A 14,201-nucleotide genomic window follows, 5' to 3' on the forward strand; every position below is an offset into this window, starting at 1 on the left:
AACAATACAAGAATAATAACATAATTTTGTGACATATACACGAAATTAAATTACGAACAAAACAAATCTAATTTGTTACTCGTACCGACTTCAAAGTGGTCAGTTAAAATAATATTGTAAATAGATAAATTGGTTTAGGTTGGTTGGTTTAGTTTTTAGTGAGTTCATTATTTATTTTTTGAGGACGGTTTAATTTTTTTGTTAAAAAATATTGTATTTAATGAAACTGAACATGCCATAACGTTATCCATTCACCAAATATTATAATTTAAACTGGGAATAATACACGCTTCTACGTTCTTAATTACGTTAGAGCCTTCTTCGTGTTTTAAAATGTCGTCTCTTGTCTTGAATATGGGGCATTGGTCGTTTACCTTTCTTAAACGATAATTTTAATAATAGAAAGTCAAGAGGACCAAAGAGGGAGGCTGAACTGAAAGTGATTTTCCAACCTTTAGAAATGGCAAAGTTACACAATAAAGGATAAGGGTCGGGATAAAAACTTTCGATATCGCATTAGAGATCAACGGTCGATCTGGATGTTGACAAGTGAACTGACGGAACGATTGTTTTTCGGCCCTTTCGTTTTTCTGGTTGCTTGGTTAACTTCTTAGGGAAAATCTTTGAAATAAATTGATAATTAATATAATGAAAAGTCCCCGACCTACCATATTAAAACACATTTTTTTGGCAAAATTAATTTTTTATTCAACATAATTGCCTTCAAGGGTGATACACTGATTATAGCGACCCTCCAACTTTTCGATACCATTTTGTGCAAGCCCAGATAAAGCTAGCAACTAGCAACAGGCCTACTTGAGTGAATAAAGATGAGAAAAAGTTATAGAAAATGATGTAAAATATTTTTATTAAAATATATTGTACCAGTTTTTGTTAACAAATGTTTATTAAAGTGAAATGCGAGCAGATAATCTAAATGAAACTCTTAATATTCATTATATTATTACTCTTAATTTATTATATCTGTCGAGTCGAACTATGTAACAAATATATAAGAATATCCGAATAGTCTGGTGCTTTTTTTACTTACATGGATTACTTTTTTACCCAATTAATTTTTTTCTTATGTTTTTGTGTTGATCTGTCATTTACCATACATCTATCTATTTACTTTTTTTATATATCTAGTATATATAATACTATTCAGTTAGACCGTATATAACCTAATAGCTTTCACACATTTTTTTACTCTGGATAAATTGTCTGGCTGTTTCTTAATGGTCGTTTTATATCTTTCCTTTTATTGTGTCGTATCTTTGGACTAGATGTTAAGGCCTTGACCCAGATTCCTGGTCGTATTTGACGATTAACTTCAAATACTTGGACTTTGGCACCTAGATCATAAAGTTTTTGAGAATAATAGCCGTGGCAGAATCTCTGCTGATATAAAAATATGATAACTGTTCTGTTGAGATTTTACGGTTATTAATTGATATTCTGAGATTACTTTTAGCAAATAGCTTTATTTAATACACCTATTTAAAGGCTTGAAGGCTCTATATAAACGAACTAATGAATTATCTATGTACAACAACAAGGACGTGGTTTTTTTCTTGACTCATACTTATATATATCTGACTACATAACTCGAAAGTCCCTAGAAACTAGTAACATTTCATTATTGTACTTAACGCAGATTTCTTCTTTTAACTAAAGAAGAAATATTTACTTTAACAGGTTTTAATTTCTATATTATGTAAACGCTAATGGATTTTCTACAGCGAACTATATATTGATTGCTATTGGAAGATTAGCAAGTGATTTTATTCGACGTTCTATATTTGTTAGTGGTTAAAAGTTCTAAATTATAAATTGATTGCAGTGGTTGTCGTTTCATTGTGGTCATTAAATTCCATTGCCCTTTATAGTTTCATAAAACATGCATGGTAATTATAAAGTATCTGGATGTCCCGAACTATGAAATATTTATATATTACTTCTATTTAATTATCTCCTAATGTTAATATTAAATAAGAAGCGAAAACTTTACACTTAGTTCTAGTAATAGTGTTAGTAATATATAATAATTATAGTAATAATGAAAGGAACTCATTAAAACAATCAATATGTATATAAGGCTTAAGTAAGAATTAAATGATATGCAACGACCATACCACGTCGGTCCACCAGTTCCCGTTCGATCACTGAAGTTAAGCGGCGTCGGGCGCGGTTAGTACTTGGATGGGTGACCGCTTGGGAACCCCGCGTGTCGTTGCTTTTTTTACTTTTGGCCGAATATAATTTTAGTCTTCTTATGGGAATGCTGTTGAAATTTCAGGCTTTTTTAAAACAATTATAGTAATAATGAAAAACTCGATTATTATTAGAACTATGAATACGCCTACAAACCGTGAATAATAAATAAGAGTAGAAGTAACAAAGAACAATTTTTAAGTTAATAAAGTTTTTAAATAAAACCCGTAACGGTAATAGGGGCGTGGGTCGCGACAAATAGCTGGGAGTAGAAAGAAACAAGAATTATTTCATACCTTCTGTCGTGGTCCTATAGTTTTTGTTCGATGCAATTAGGTGTCTGACCAGCAGCCGGGGCAATTCTCTGTTAAAACTGAGATAGATCCAGGGGTTTACGCAGCTGTTCAGGCTGTAGAGCAGCGTCAGTATGGTGAACGTTGATCCTGAAATGAGAAAAACGAATGATTTACGGTATTATTTTTCCCGGAAGCAGTTCCGAAAATATTCGGGCCGGAGAAAGATCCAATTGCCGACATCGGCGCGATATCGACGCAAATTTAACCAGAGGCGTTTTATCGGTTACGAAGACGATGTTAGTTAAAAAATATATTGAAGGTCATGTCGAAAAAAATTTCATAAAAAACGTCGTCTCTATAGCTATTATAAAAACTCCATTGAAGCGTTTATTAACTGTTCCATTCATGAGCTCCATATAAAAAGAAAGTAAAATAAAATGTCATCCTAATAATGACAAATTGAAAACTTCGCTTACGATATTTTTATCTTGGTCTCATTTTTTTGCTCTAATTTTATATTCCCGAAATATAATGCTGCAGTTTTCCTACTTCGATCATTATATTGATTTAAAGTCGAATAACAGATCAATTGAAAAGTTCCCGACCTGACACATAGATGGCGGTACTAGAATTAAATCCATATGTTTTTTAGTTAGCCCTAACTCTCAAAAGATGCGTGTATCAATTTGGCCGGATTTTGTCGGATCATTAGTTTGTGAATGATATTATTTTGAGTGAAGCAACTTTTATTATTGTGAAAAAAATGGATAAAAAGAATATTGCGTGTTGAAGGGAAAAAATACAGTTGAAGCAAAAAGTTGGCTTGCTGTGGACTCTCCAGACACTGCCCAGGACATTCAACCATCAAGGATTGATATACTATGTTTAGACATGGTGAAATGAACACCGAATATGGTGAACGCAGTGGACGCCCAAAAGAGGTTGTTACCGACGAAAACATTCAAAAATCTACAAAATTATTTTGAATGACTCTAAATTGAAATTGAATGAAATAGCAAACACTCTAAAGATATCAACTGAAGGTGTACATCATATCATTCACGAATATTTGGGTATGAGAAAGCTCTGTGCAAAGTGGGTGCCGCGCGAGCTCACTTTTGACCAAAAACAACGACGAGATGATGATTCGGAGCAGTGTTTGAAGATGATCAAGCATAATAAACCCAAGTTTTTGCGTCCATATGTGACAATGGATGAAACATGACTCCATCATTCCACTCCGAAGTCCATTCGACAGTCATCCGAATGTCTGGGATATTTTGGGATGCGCATGGAATAATATTCATTGACTATCTTGAAAAAAGAATTATTGTTATTGGTTATTGGGCAATTTAAAGAACGAAATCGCCGAAAAACGGTCGCATTTGAAGAAAAAGAAAGTGCTGCTTCACCAAGACAATGCACCGTGTTAGAAGTCAGTGAAAACGATGGCAAAAATCCATGAGTTTTCTAATTTCTTCCTCATCCACCGTATTCTCCAAATCTGGTCGCAAGCGACTATTTCTTGTTCTGAGATGTCAAAAGAATGCTCGATGGGAATTGACTACTGAACCGACTATGAATGAAAATTGGGAAATATTTGAGGTTCAAAAGTTATATTCTGTTAGTAAATTTTCTGAAAAAAAAATGAAAAACGCCATATTGGTATAGAGATTATATTGAAATGCGTTTACATCAAGTCCACATTTACCATATTTATGTAAACATGGAGCATGGACCAGTATCATTAAGGTGTCATTGATGATTAGTGTTATATATTTTGTTAATTCAATTTAGGTCAACTTTTATTAGTAAACTTGATATTTTCAAAGTATCGTCCTCCACTATTCTTGCACCCTTCAAAATTCTGGCTAATTTTTTTCTATTATTCTAATTTAACTTTCGTCAGTTTTCCGTCAACAAATTTTAGTAACACTTTGCCTATAAAAGAAACATTATGTCGTTTCTAAAATATATTACCATTAAATTAAATGTCTAATTTATATCAGTTATTGCTATTTTTGCTACTATCATGGATAGACACCAGTAAATAATTGACTATTACAGGGAAAAGTGATTTTATAGCACGATAATGCACCCGCTCGTAAAACAAAACCGACCAAGGATTCAAAACACTTGGATGTGACATATTATCGCACTTGTCGTACTCTCCAGACCTGACCCCGTCAAATTTTTGCACCAATGGGACAAGCCCTTACAGAGCAGGACATCGCCGATATCGTAGAAGTTAGAAAATGCCTAGATGAATTGTTTTGCTCCAAGAACAAACAATTTTTTTGGGATGGCATTCATAAAATGATATGTGGCAAGTAGTATGTCAAGATGTATATAATAAAATGGCAAATACTTTGAATAAATACATTTATCTATTTTCTTGAAAATTATGTATTTTTTTACCGAAAAAAAAAACACTAATGATTTTCCGGCACACCTGATATATATGCGTTTAACCTTTAATATTATTATTTAAGATCTTTGTTAATCTTAACAATTAGACTTATTAAACTTATTAACTTAACAACTTATTAAAATCACTGCTATTTTTTCTTTATTCAACAGCAAGGATAAAAAGCGCGCATATTTGCTTGAATTAAGTCATAAACAAGTAGCTTTTTGAAACCACAATCATTTTCATCGTTTTCAAGAAACTGGATTATTCTTCGACTCGAACGAAAGAACATCCCGGTTGAATTTATAAAATGAAACACGTTCTCGAACCTAATTAGACAAACGTATAAACCAATTTATTTGTCGAGCCCCCTTTTAACACCAGTCCCGACGTCCTTCTGACACGGCAGAAATCGTTTGATGGCTTTCCGCGCGGCGCATCTTTTTCCCGTCAGTTTTATCCCGACTCGCCGCCGAAGAATCCATAAAATAGCCTTTTAATGGCTGCGAAAGGACACCAATTACCATACCAATCGTTTTGTTAAAAGGGGCAGCGATAATTTATTATCGGCTTCGGGGCCCCGGAGGCCGCAACGTAGCGCGAATATGAGTAATTTTTTTCTCGTTCGCCAAGTTTCGGATGCGATTAGGCTCGAAAAAGGCCTTCATCAAAGAATATTGTTGGGATTGTTAGCGAGACTTGTTTGTTTCTTGAGGCTCGAAACGACCGAGAGAATCGTGGGGCTATAGCTGGAGTTTTTAAGTTAGGATTAAAAAGGGATTAGGAAGTCTCCTTAATTAAATTTAGTATTATTTTATTCTATGACTTAATAACCGCATCAGTGATAAAAAAGCTACCAAGAAAAGTAATTATAATTTTTTCTTGTTCTGGCCTAAAACCAGGCGGTGCAATGCATGATGGTATACCTGGTAGTGGAGACTTGCACTGGAGTGACACTGCCCCTGGCTTTGGGGTTACCAATACACTAAACCGAAACCTCCTCATAGTTGATCCTATGATTCCTGTGGGTCGCTACTGCTACTGCATTAAATTTGGGGATATAACCGATCATAGAGAGAAAAAGCCAAATACCAACATACCAGTTGATTAACAAGGACTCAACAATTGACCAGGTCCACAGAATAACAGATGGTATTTAAAAAACCTACGAAAGTAAAAGAGTATGCTCAGCTATATTTTTAGATGTAGCACAAGCTTTCGATAAGGTTTGGCATGAAGGCTTATTCATAAACTACAGAAAATGCTACCAAAACAACACACCGATCTATTAAAATAATACATTACAACCAAAATGTTTAGCGTCAAACAAGAAGAAGCTTACTCTACAATAAAATAATCTAAAGCAGGTGTACCACAAGGAAGTGTACTGGGACCAATGCTTTATTTACTCTACATTTGTGATACACCACAAACGGAAAATATTACGATGGCTACATTTGCTGATGATACAGTGATTATAGCTGTCGGAGACAATAGTGAAGAAGCCTCACGAAAATTACAACAGGCAAGTGACAATATAAATAATTGGACACAAGCTTGTAAAATAAGAATTAATGAAAGTAAATCTGTACATGTGCTGTTCACCTATAAACAGACCGTACAAGCACCTATAACATTAAATAACACTGTCATTCCATATAGCAACAATGCTAAATATCTCGGAATGAATCTCGATGCAAAACTTCGATAGAAGGAACATATAAAGAAGAAAAGAAAAGAACTGGAATTGAAATATAGGAAAATGTACTGGCTAATTGGAAGAAAATCACAATTACCAGTACATAATAAAATGCTATTATATAAGCAAATATTGAAACCTATATGGACATACGGAGTTCAATTATGGGGATGTTCTGCAAAGAGTAACATAAATAAAATACAAATTTTTCAGAACAAAGTCCTGAGATGTATTGTGGGTGCATCTAAATACTATAGGACTGATTATCTACATCAAGACCTTCAGATACTCACAGTCAGTCAAGAAATCAAAAGAATTGCAAGGGGGCATGAGGAAAGACTCCATTCTCATGAGAATATTGAAATATTGCAGCTTTTGGATACCACCAGAACAGGACACAGACTCAAAAGAATCAAACCATCTGATCTTGCGTAGTGTTGTGTAGTGAGGTGTATATATTAAAAAATTCAGCAGTGACATGTATAAACATTATTTCACCAGAGACTGAGTTAGGGCCGATCGGTCCTCCTAGTTATATACCTAGATTTAAGTTATCATAAAGACACATTGTAGGTTAGACGGAACCGACTAGTAACAATATATTAATTGAATAATTTAAAAAAAATTGTGGATATGGCATCCGCTGATCGGGCAGCCGTTATTGGGCACGAAGACCCGGCGATTCTATTGATTCGCGAACTTGAATTAACACATGACTGCATATTGTCATATACGGGCAAAAGTTATGACTGCAGCGATGGATAAGGTCGTTTCAGCCTGGAAAAGAGGGAGGTTAGCGGTGACGCGATGCCAAGCTCCCAGAATGTCGACCAGCTTGCGAACAAAACTGTTTTCAGAAGAACTTGAGCTGATTTGTTGTTGGAATGATTGAGATATGAAGTGCTTGATTTCTGCAGTGTCAATTTACCTATGAATTTGATTATTTCTGACAAGCCATAACACGTTTAAGATTCTTCTGAGGAGCTTATTATGTAAAACTTGAAGCCGTTTCACCTGGTTGGGTGTAACAAACTTGAAATAGACATTAGATCCGTAGAGAAGTATGGAGAGAATTAACATATTGTGAATTAAGCATTCTCCATGAAGTGCTTAATTCACAGTGGAGTGGAAGTGGAGATAGGTCTCCACAGTCTAGGTCTCTCTCCATAGGAACGTGACGTTATCCAGCCATGGAATTATTGCGGTGTCGATCTTAAGTTGCGAGACGCGCAGTGCGTAATGCTTCTTATGGAAAATGATGGCCTGGGTTTTCAGGGTATTGATTTGCAACCTCCAGAATTCGAATCATTTGATCGCATGATGAAGCTGCTTCTGTAAACGTTTGTAAGTACGAATTGTAAGTTAGTCGGCAATGACTAGTAATAATATATCGATAAATTTAAGAAAAAACTATGCTCTTAGAAGCCTGTAAAAATATTCTTTAGCAATATTTGGCTGTAAAAGTCTATTTATTTTTTTTGTGCTAATGTTTTTTACCATTCCGCAAAAAATCGCTTGTACCCATTTTTCGTGTTGTTATTGTTTTCTTTTTTTTATTTTGTGGTATATAAAAGTTTTTTAGTTGTTTTTTTTTCGATTAGTTTTAATTGTTTGCATCTTAAAATATTTACCACTATATGTACCAGACCACGCATTGTAGTAGCTTGCTTTGGTTAAAGGGAAAATAATGAAAATTTATGCCTAATTTCGAAATATTTTTTTCTTTATGCCATTAAGATTACTTATTTTATATGTTTTAGATCATATAATATTTTTCAATATGTTTGCAGCCTCTAAAGTAGAACTAGCCATTGTAATCTTAATTTTATAAAAACATAACTAACATTTGATAATGAAATGAAATTTAATTTAAAAATGACAAGAGCTCATCGAACTATTCATTTAACATTCTCTAAGAACGAATAGATGACTGAGTGGGATATTGAAGAAAAGAATAATTTGAATCACTAGGAATCAGATGGCTTATCAACCTCATTTCGAATCAAAACAAGATGCCAAGGAGTGGATTATTCGAGCAACTAATGCTATTTAAACATTACTATAGATTAAAGCCTTTAGAATCATAATCCAATAAAAATTAGCACAGTATCAGAGGCTCCACAACTCTGTACTGTATTACATTTTATCGCCCTCCTTCTTCACTTATATGCATATAGCTTTAACAGTATTACTAAAAAACTGTGGGTAAAATGATAAATAATATATAGATAACTTGTATTTCTAGGAACAGGAAAACGTTACGTGTATGTTCTTGCGATGTTCGATAACAGGTTTATCGTTTTACTTCCTAGACTAGCACGATATGAAGGCGCCTATTGTAAGCGATAAAAAAATATTGAAAGTTGCCCGAAATGAAATTGATATTGAACAAGAACCGCTACTGGATCGAAATCCAAACAGGATTGTTTTGTTGTTTGTTTCGGTCGATATAAAAAAAGCGGAAATGGAAAAGTTTCCCATGTCTCCGGTGAAAGCAGCTCAGCAAAAATAAGAAATATAACTTTTATTGTCCCATTTCACTAGAGCAATAGTTAAAAAAATAGTCGGAAAAAACGAAAAGTTTTATCTATTAATGCCATCTATGTGGATAAGCTATAGAGCATTTAGGGTGAGTGTATATGTACAGTGTGTTCAGTATTATATTACGTGCTTGCATGTATTATGATCATTCAGGGACTTGACAGAAGATTTCTAAAACAAAAAAAATTAAAACAAACAACAAAAGCAAAGAAAGTAAAAAATGTGGAGCCTTTCATGGTAAGCTTATTTGTATACAGAACTACTCAATAATACTAAATGGAAAACTGTTATTTTATAACCTATAATAAAGCCTATTTGGATTTATGTAGTGTAAATGTGGGAATTATACTAGCCATCAAAATCTTCAGTTTTTGGTTCCAAAATAAAGTCTGCTAAAATCAAGTTCTTCGAAACAATTCAAATTTAAAAGCTAGGTTAGGTAGTCTAACAGTTTTTTACTACTTACCACCATTATTTACCAATAAAACAATATTTTATATAGTTTAATTATTGAATAATACCATAATGTTTACGTATTATCTTTGATCTATTCTTTGACATATACACTGTAAAGAAGCTATTTATGTTACATTTTTGAAAATTAATTTCTAGTCCCCGTATTTTTAATTTTATTTTGTAAGACAATGGATAAGTAATTTCTTCAATATATTTTTCATAAACCTTGTGGTAAATAATATTTACGATCTTAAAGTTATCTAAAATGGTTTGTGTCTTATTTACTTTAAAGCTTTGAAATATATCTATGTAGCTGCTCTTTATCGTTTACCTCGGTGCTGTCTCGGTGATTAACGCTTTTCATTAATCAAGTTCAGTGCCTGATGTATTTAGAGCCCTAGATATTATTAAGACTAACGTTATTAATGTGCTTTATTAATATTTGTCCTGTTTATTTCGAACCTTTTTCATATTGTGAAAAAGGCCGTGAATTATCAAATAATATTAAAAACTGTTTCAATGGGTTTAGGTGATGTGATTTTTTTGTAATCTCTTAGAACTTAGACAACAATCTGCCTGTGGGCAATAAGTATTATTATCTGATTTCCTTTATATAATATAACTAACCTGACATATCGAAGATCGTTTCAGTAAGTAATCTGCTGTACAACTTATAATCTAAATCTTATTCTAGGTACTATTCTAACTTATTTTAAGAAACTATTAATCTAACTTATTATTCTAGAGATTATTAAATCTCACTTTATGTGTCTATTAATCAGTTCACTACACTGTCATCGTACATATTTAACTCTTTGGTGAGTGCATTGGGATGCACTAATAATCTTTCAGAGCCCCTCGCACTAACACTTTGAATCACACTCATTATGGGTTCTAAGGGGATCTCGCGCTGAATCAGTTTGTTGGAGACGTAATATGGGGCATTGACGATGACTCGCAACACTTTATTCTGGAATCTCTTGAGGATAGCTATTTTAGATTTGCTAGTTGTACCCCACAGTTCAATACCATAGGTCCAAGTGGGCCTAAGTATTGACTTATACAGCAAAACTTTGTTATTTGATGATAATCTAGATTTACGCCCTACGATTACTATACGATTTACGAAGATTTTGTCTCATTTGCTTTGATATGCCACGTTTTCAATCACAACTCGACTTTGTTAACATGAAGTTGGAGGTTTCTTGTGGCTGATATTGGATCCTTGTGTGATGATAAAACCGCTGTATCGTCAGCATATGTTGCAACAGTAGTATTTCTTGAGGTCGGTAGGTCAGCTGTTTACAATAGATATAACAATGGGCCAAGAATATTGCCCTGCGGAACACCCGAATATATTGGGTGTAGGTCAATGTATTCGTCACCCTGTTTCACAATAAAATGTCTGTCTGTGAGATATGACTTCAGCAGTTGAAGGTGCGTATGGGGCCAAAGCTTTTTCAATTTAACATGCAGTCCAGTGCGCCATACCTTTTCGAAAGCCGGAGATATATGCAGAATATAAATATTTAAAATTGTTTAAATAGTTTATGATTCGAGCTTTGTCAATATAATTTCATTAATGTGATATTTGTATGGAAAATTAAAACGTCCTGAATTATATGCCTGGTTATTTATTAATTTGAAACTTTATTGTGAAAAATCCGTACAATGTAATTTATTCAAAATATTCTCCATCTTTCGGATAATTTACAGATTCCATCTCTAAAGAAAGATATTTAGAGGTTATCCACGAATCGGCCAATTTTTGGTATCTTCTTAAGAGAATTTCTGCTCAGATAGGTTACGCCTCATATATCGAAATAAGTAGTAATCAGAAGGAGCAAGGTCTGAAGAATATGGCAGGTGAGGTACTATTCCCATTTTAATGTTAGAGCAGTCAGAGCGCTCTTTGTCTTCGGTATCAAAATCACCACTTTTATAAGACAGAAATCACCATCTTGGAGCTTCACACGCTATTCAATTCCCTTCACCCTCCTTTTACTTCAAATCGAAGGAAAAATGTAAAACTTCCTTTAAATGCAATGTACTAGGTACACATTCAAATAATTTCAATGAACTAATTTTTTTAAACTTAAAATGACGAAATTATATACAGAAATAAAATGAGAAATAGTGAAAAGTGAAGCTGTCAGTAAGGTTTCTACATGAAGTTGGTTACAAATGTACTCGGGACGATTTATACAGTAACAACATCTATTGTAAATCCTTTAAAAATATTTTTAACCGACTTCAAAAAAGGAGGAGGTTCTAGTTTAGTTGAATTTTTTTAAATGTATGTTCGCCGATTTCTCCATCAATTATGTAATGATTTTCAAAATTATTTTTTTATTCGAAAGAGTGTACTTCCGAGGTGATCCCATTGGAACGAACTTAGTATCTAATGGGCGTAAGGGGGGCAAATCGAGGAAAGACCTTGAATTTTAAAGGCACGTGCCATGTTTTCACATATTTTTTATCTAAAATAATCAGGTATTGGTGTATAATGTTATTGCTGGACTGATGTGGCGAAAAATCGGAAGTAGTTCAGTGTAAAGGTCAGTTAGTTTGCTTTTTAAGCATTAACCACATCATATGAGATATCGTAGAAACATTGTAGGCAACTGCTTCTGTGGTGTAATGGTTAGAAACGTTTAACTCACACGCGGAGGTCGCAGATTAGATTCCCAACAGGGCAGCAATTGTTTTATTCTAGTTTGATTGGAACATTTGACTTCAAAGTGATCAGTTGGTAGTAGTTAAAATAATATTGTAAATAGATGAATAGGTTCAGGTAGGTATAAAGCTAAATTTTGTTTATATACTAGAATATAAAATACGTATAGTAGATAGCTTAAATAAGTTCCTTGTTTACTTTTATTTAGTTATTACGACGTTTTCTTAAAATCTAAGATTGATTATTTTTTACTTATTAGTAAGTTTTTTATTTATTTTTTGAAGTTGGTAAAAAATATTTTTACAGGGCTAGTTTTAAATTGTGAAATCAAATTAGCAACTATATATTAATTTATTCTTTATATATGATTTTTTCGCATTTTTTTGGTAACATTTATTTTGGTAACATTTATTTTGATGTATCAATTTTATTTTAAATTACAATGTTTCACTGAAGTATATTTTTGAACAATCAGATCAGGATCACCATATATTTTGAAGATACGGAATGCAGTTCAAATATTTTGCATGGGTTATAGAGTTCGAGCTCTTATTTTATTAATGAAGGAAATACGAAATTATTGTCGGAGTCCAGTTAGATCAAGTGTAGGAGGTCAAGTACTTGTGATCAGTAACACAGGAGAAAAACGTAGCATCTGCTGCTAAATTAGTAAGCTGAATTGGCCAAGCTGTAAGAGATTTTGCTGCTTTAAATTGCGGAAGAGAGGAAATGTTAGAATCAAATCATAAATCCGCCTTTTTCTAACATTTATCTTGTCAAGCCTTACGTAAAACTTCGAGACGTGAATACTATTACAGTTTGACTACTATAAGTTTGTGATCATTCAAATGTGATGCTTGATATAAATTCTATATGTTTCTGTTCGATATCCTATTATAAATGAATTCATTCCTATAGGATGCGACAAACTTTTATCGATAAATTGGCTCTTCAAGGGAGCAGATCACAGAAAGTATCTTAGAAAATATCATAGAAATAGACATATAATAGAAAGATGTACAGAAATCTAAATCGTTTAGAGATTTTGGCTGAAGTCAGAAAAGTTGCAATATATGGCGAGACCTTTTGAAGAATAATCGACATATTTTTCATTTGTGATAATAAATTAAATATTATACATTTACCTTGTAAAAAAGCACTGGTTGGATCGATGGTGGCCCATAGCTGTGCGACGATAAAGGGCGTTGAGCAAACAATGTACATGACGATAACGGCCACCGTTTGTTTCACTGTGTTAATCTTGGCGCGAGAAATTAACGGTACCCGATTCTTCTTTGTGTTTTTCTGCGAATTCCTCGGTCTCAGACTCGACTCCGAACATCGCCAGATTTCCCTGCATATACAACCGTAGGTGTACATCAGCACCAATAAGGGTATGATGAAAATCGAGACGCTATACCTAAAACAAAAATAATATCTTTATACATATTTTATGTAAATTATACAAACCTTCTTGAATGACTTTTGGTACCAAGATTAAGACAGAAACACAGCATCAAATATAAAAATGTATACATTCATCAATAAGGTGTTGAACACCATTTTACTTAAAAAAAACTGTTTTAATTCTTCATTAAATAGTTTCGTAGAGTGTATCAACAGTTTCCAATGGAATGTTGTGGAATTCTTTGATTTCCTTCAAATTCAATTTAATATTTCTTCGTATCATTCTTTCAAAAACATCCGCCAATTGCTTGAATAATGTTGGAGATGGAAATGTGTACCTCACTTTCTCCTCTAAAATTGTTTCGTTTTGTTGATTTAAAGGTCTGGTGATTGTGATGGCCTCGAAAGATGTTTGGTAATATTCTGAGACTTCTTAAAACCAGACTAAACCTTATTGACTGTATGTATGGACGCATTATCATCGTTTTAATAGCAAAAAAT

General features: G+C 33.3%; 1 protein-coding gene and 1 non-coding gene across 4 annotated transcripts in view; one reads left to right on the forward strand and one right to left on the reverse strand.

The window, feature by feature from the left end:
• The window catches only part of ITR (inotocin receptor), a 225,125-nt gene that overhangs the window by 3,005 nt on the left and 207,919 nt on the right, over positions 1-14,201 (reverse strand). For all 3 annotated transcript variants that reach the window (XM_076401788.1, XM_076401790.1, XM_076401789.1), the window contains 2 exons: positions 13,439-13,713; positions 2,511-2,657 (listed from right to left, as the gene is read on the reverse strand). In XM_076401788.1, the coding sequence (XP_076257903.1) occupies positions 2,511-2,657; positions 13,439-13,713 (422 nt within the window). The remainder of the gene's footprint in view (positions 1-2,510; positions 2,658-13,438; positions 13,714-14,201) is intronic.
• On the forward strand, positions 2,122-2,239 carry LOC143196738 (5S ribosomal RNA). The gene has a single exon (XR_013005807.1). It is a non-coding gene; the product is annotated as a 5S ribosomal RNA (ribosomal RNA).

The sequence above is a fragment of the Rhynchophorus ferrugineus genome, unplaced genomic scaffold (assembly GCF_030347505.1).
Source record: "Rhynchophorus ferrugineus isolate W39M unplaced genomic scaffold, kcgeb_rfMv2 rfM4, whole genome shotgun sequence".
Classification (NCBI taxonomy): Eukaryota; Metazoa; Arthropoda; class Insecta; order Coleoptera; family Curculionidae; genus Rhynchophorus; species Rhynchophorus ferrugineus.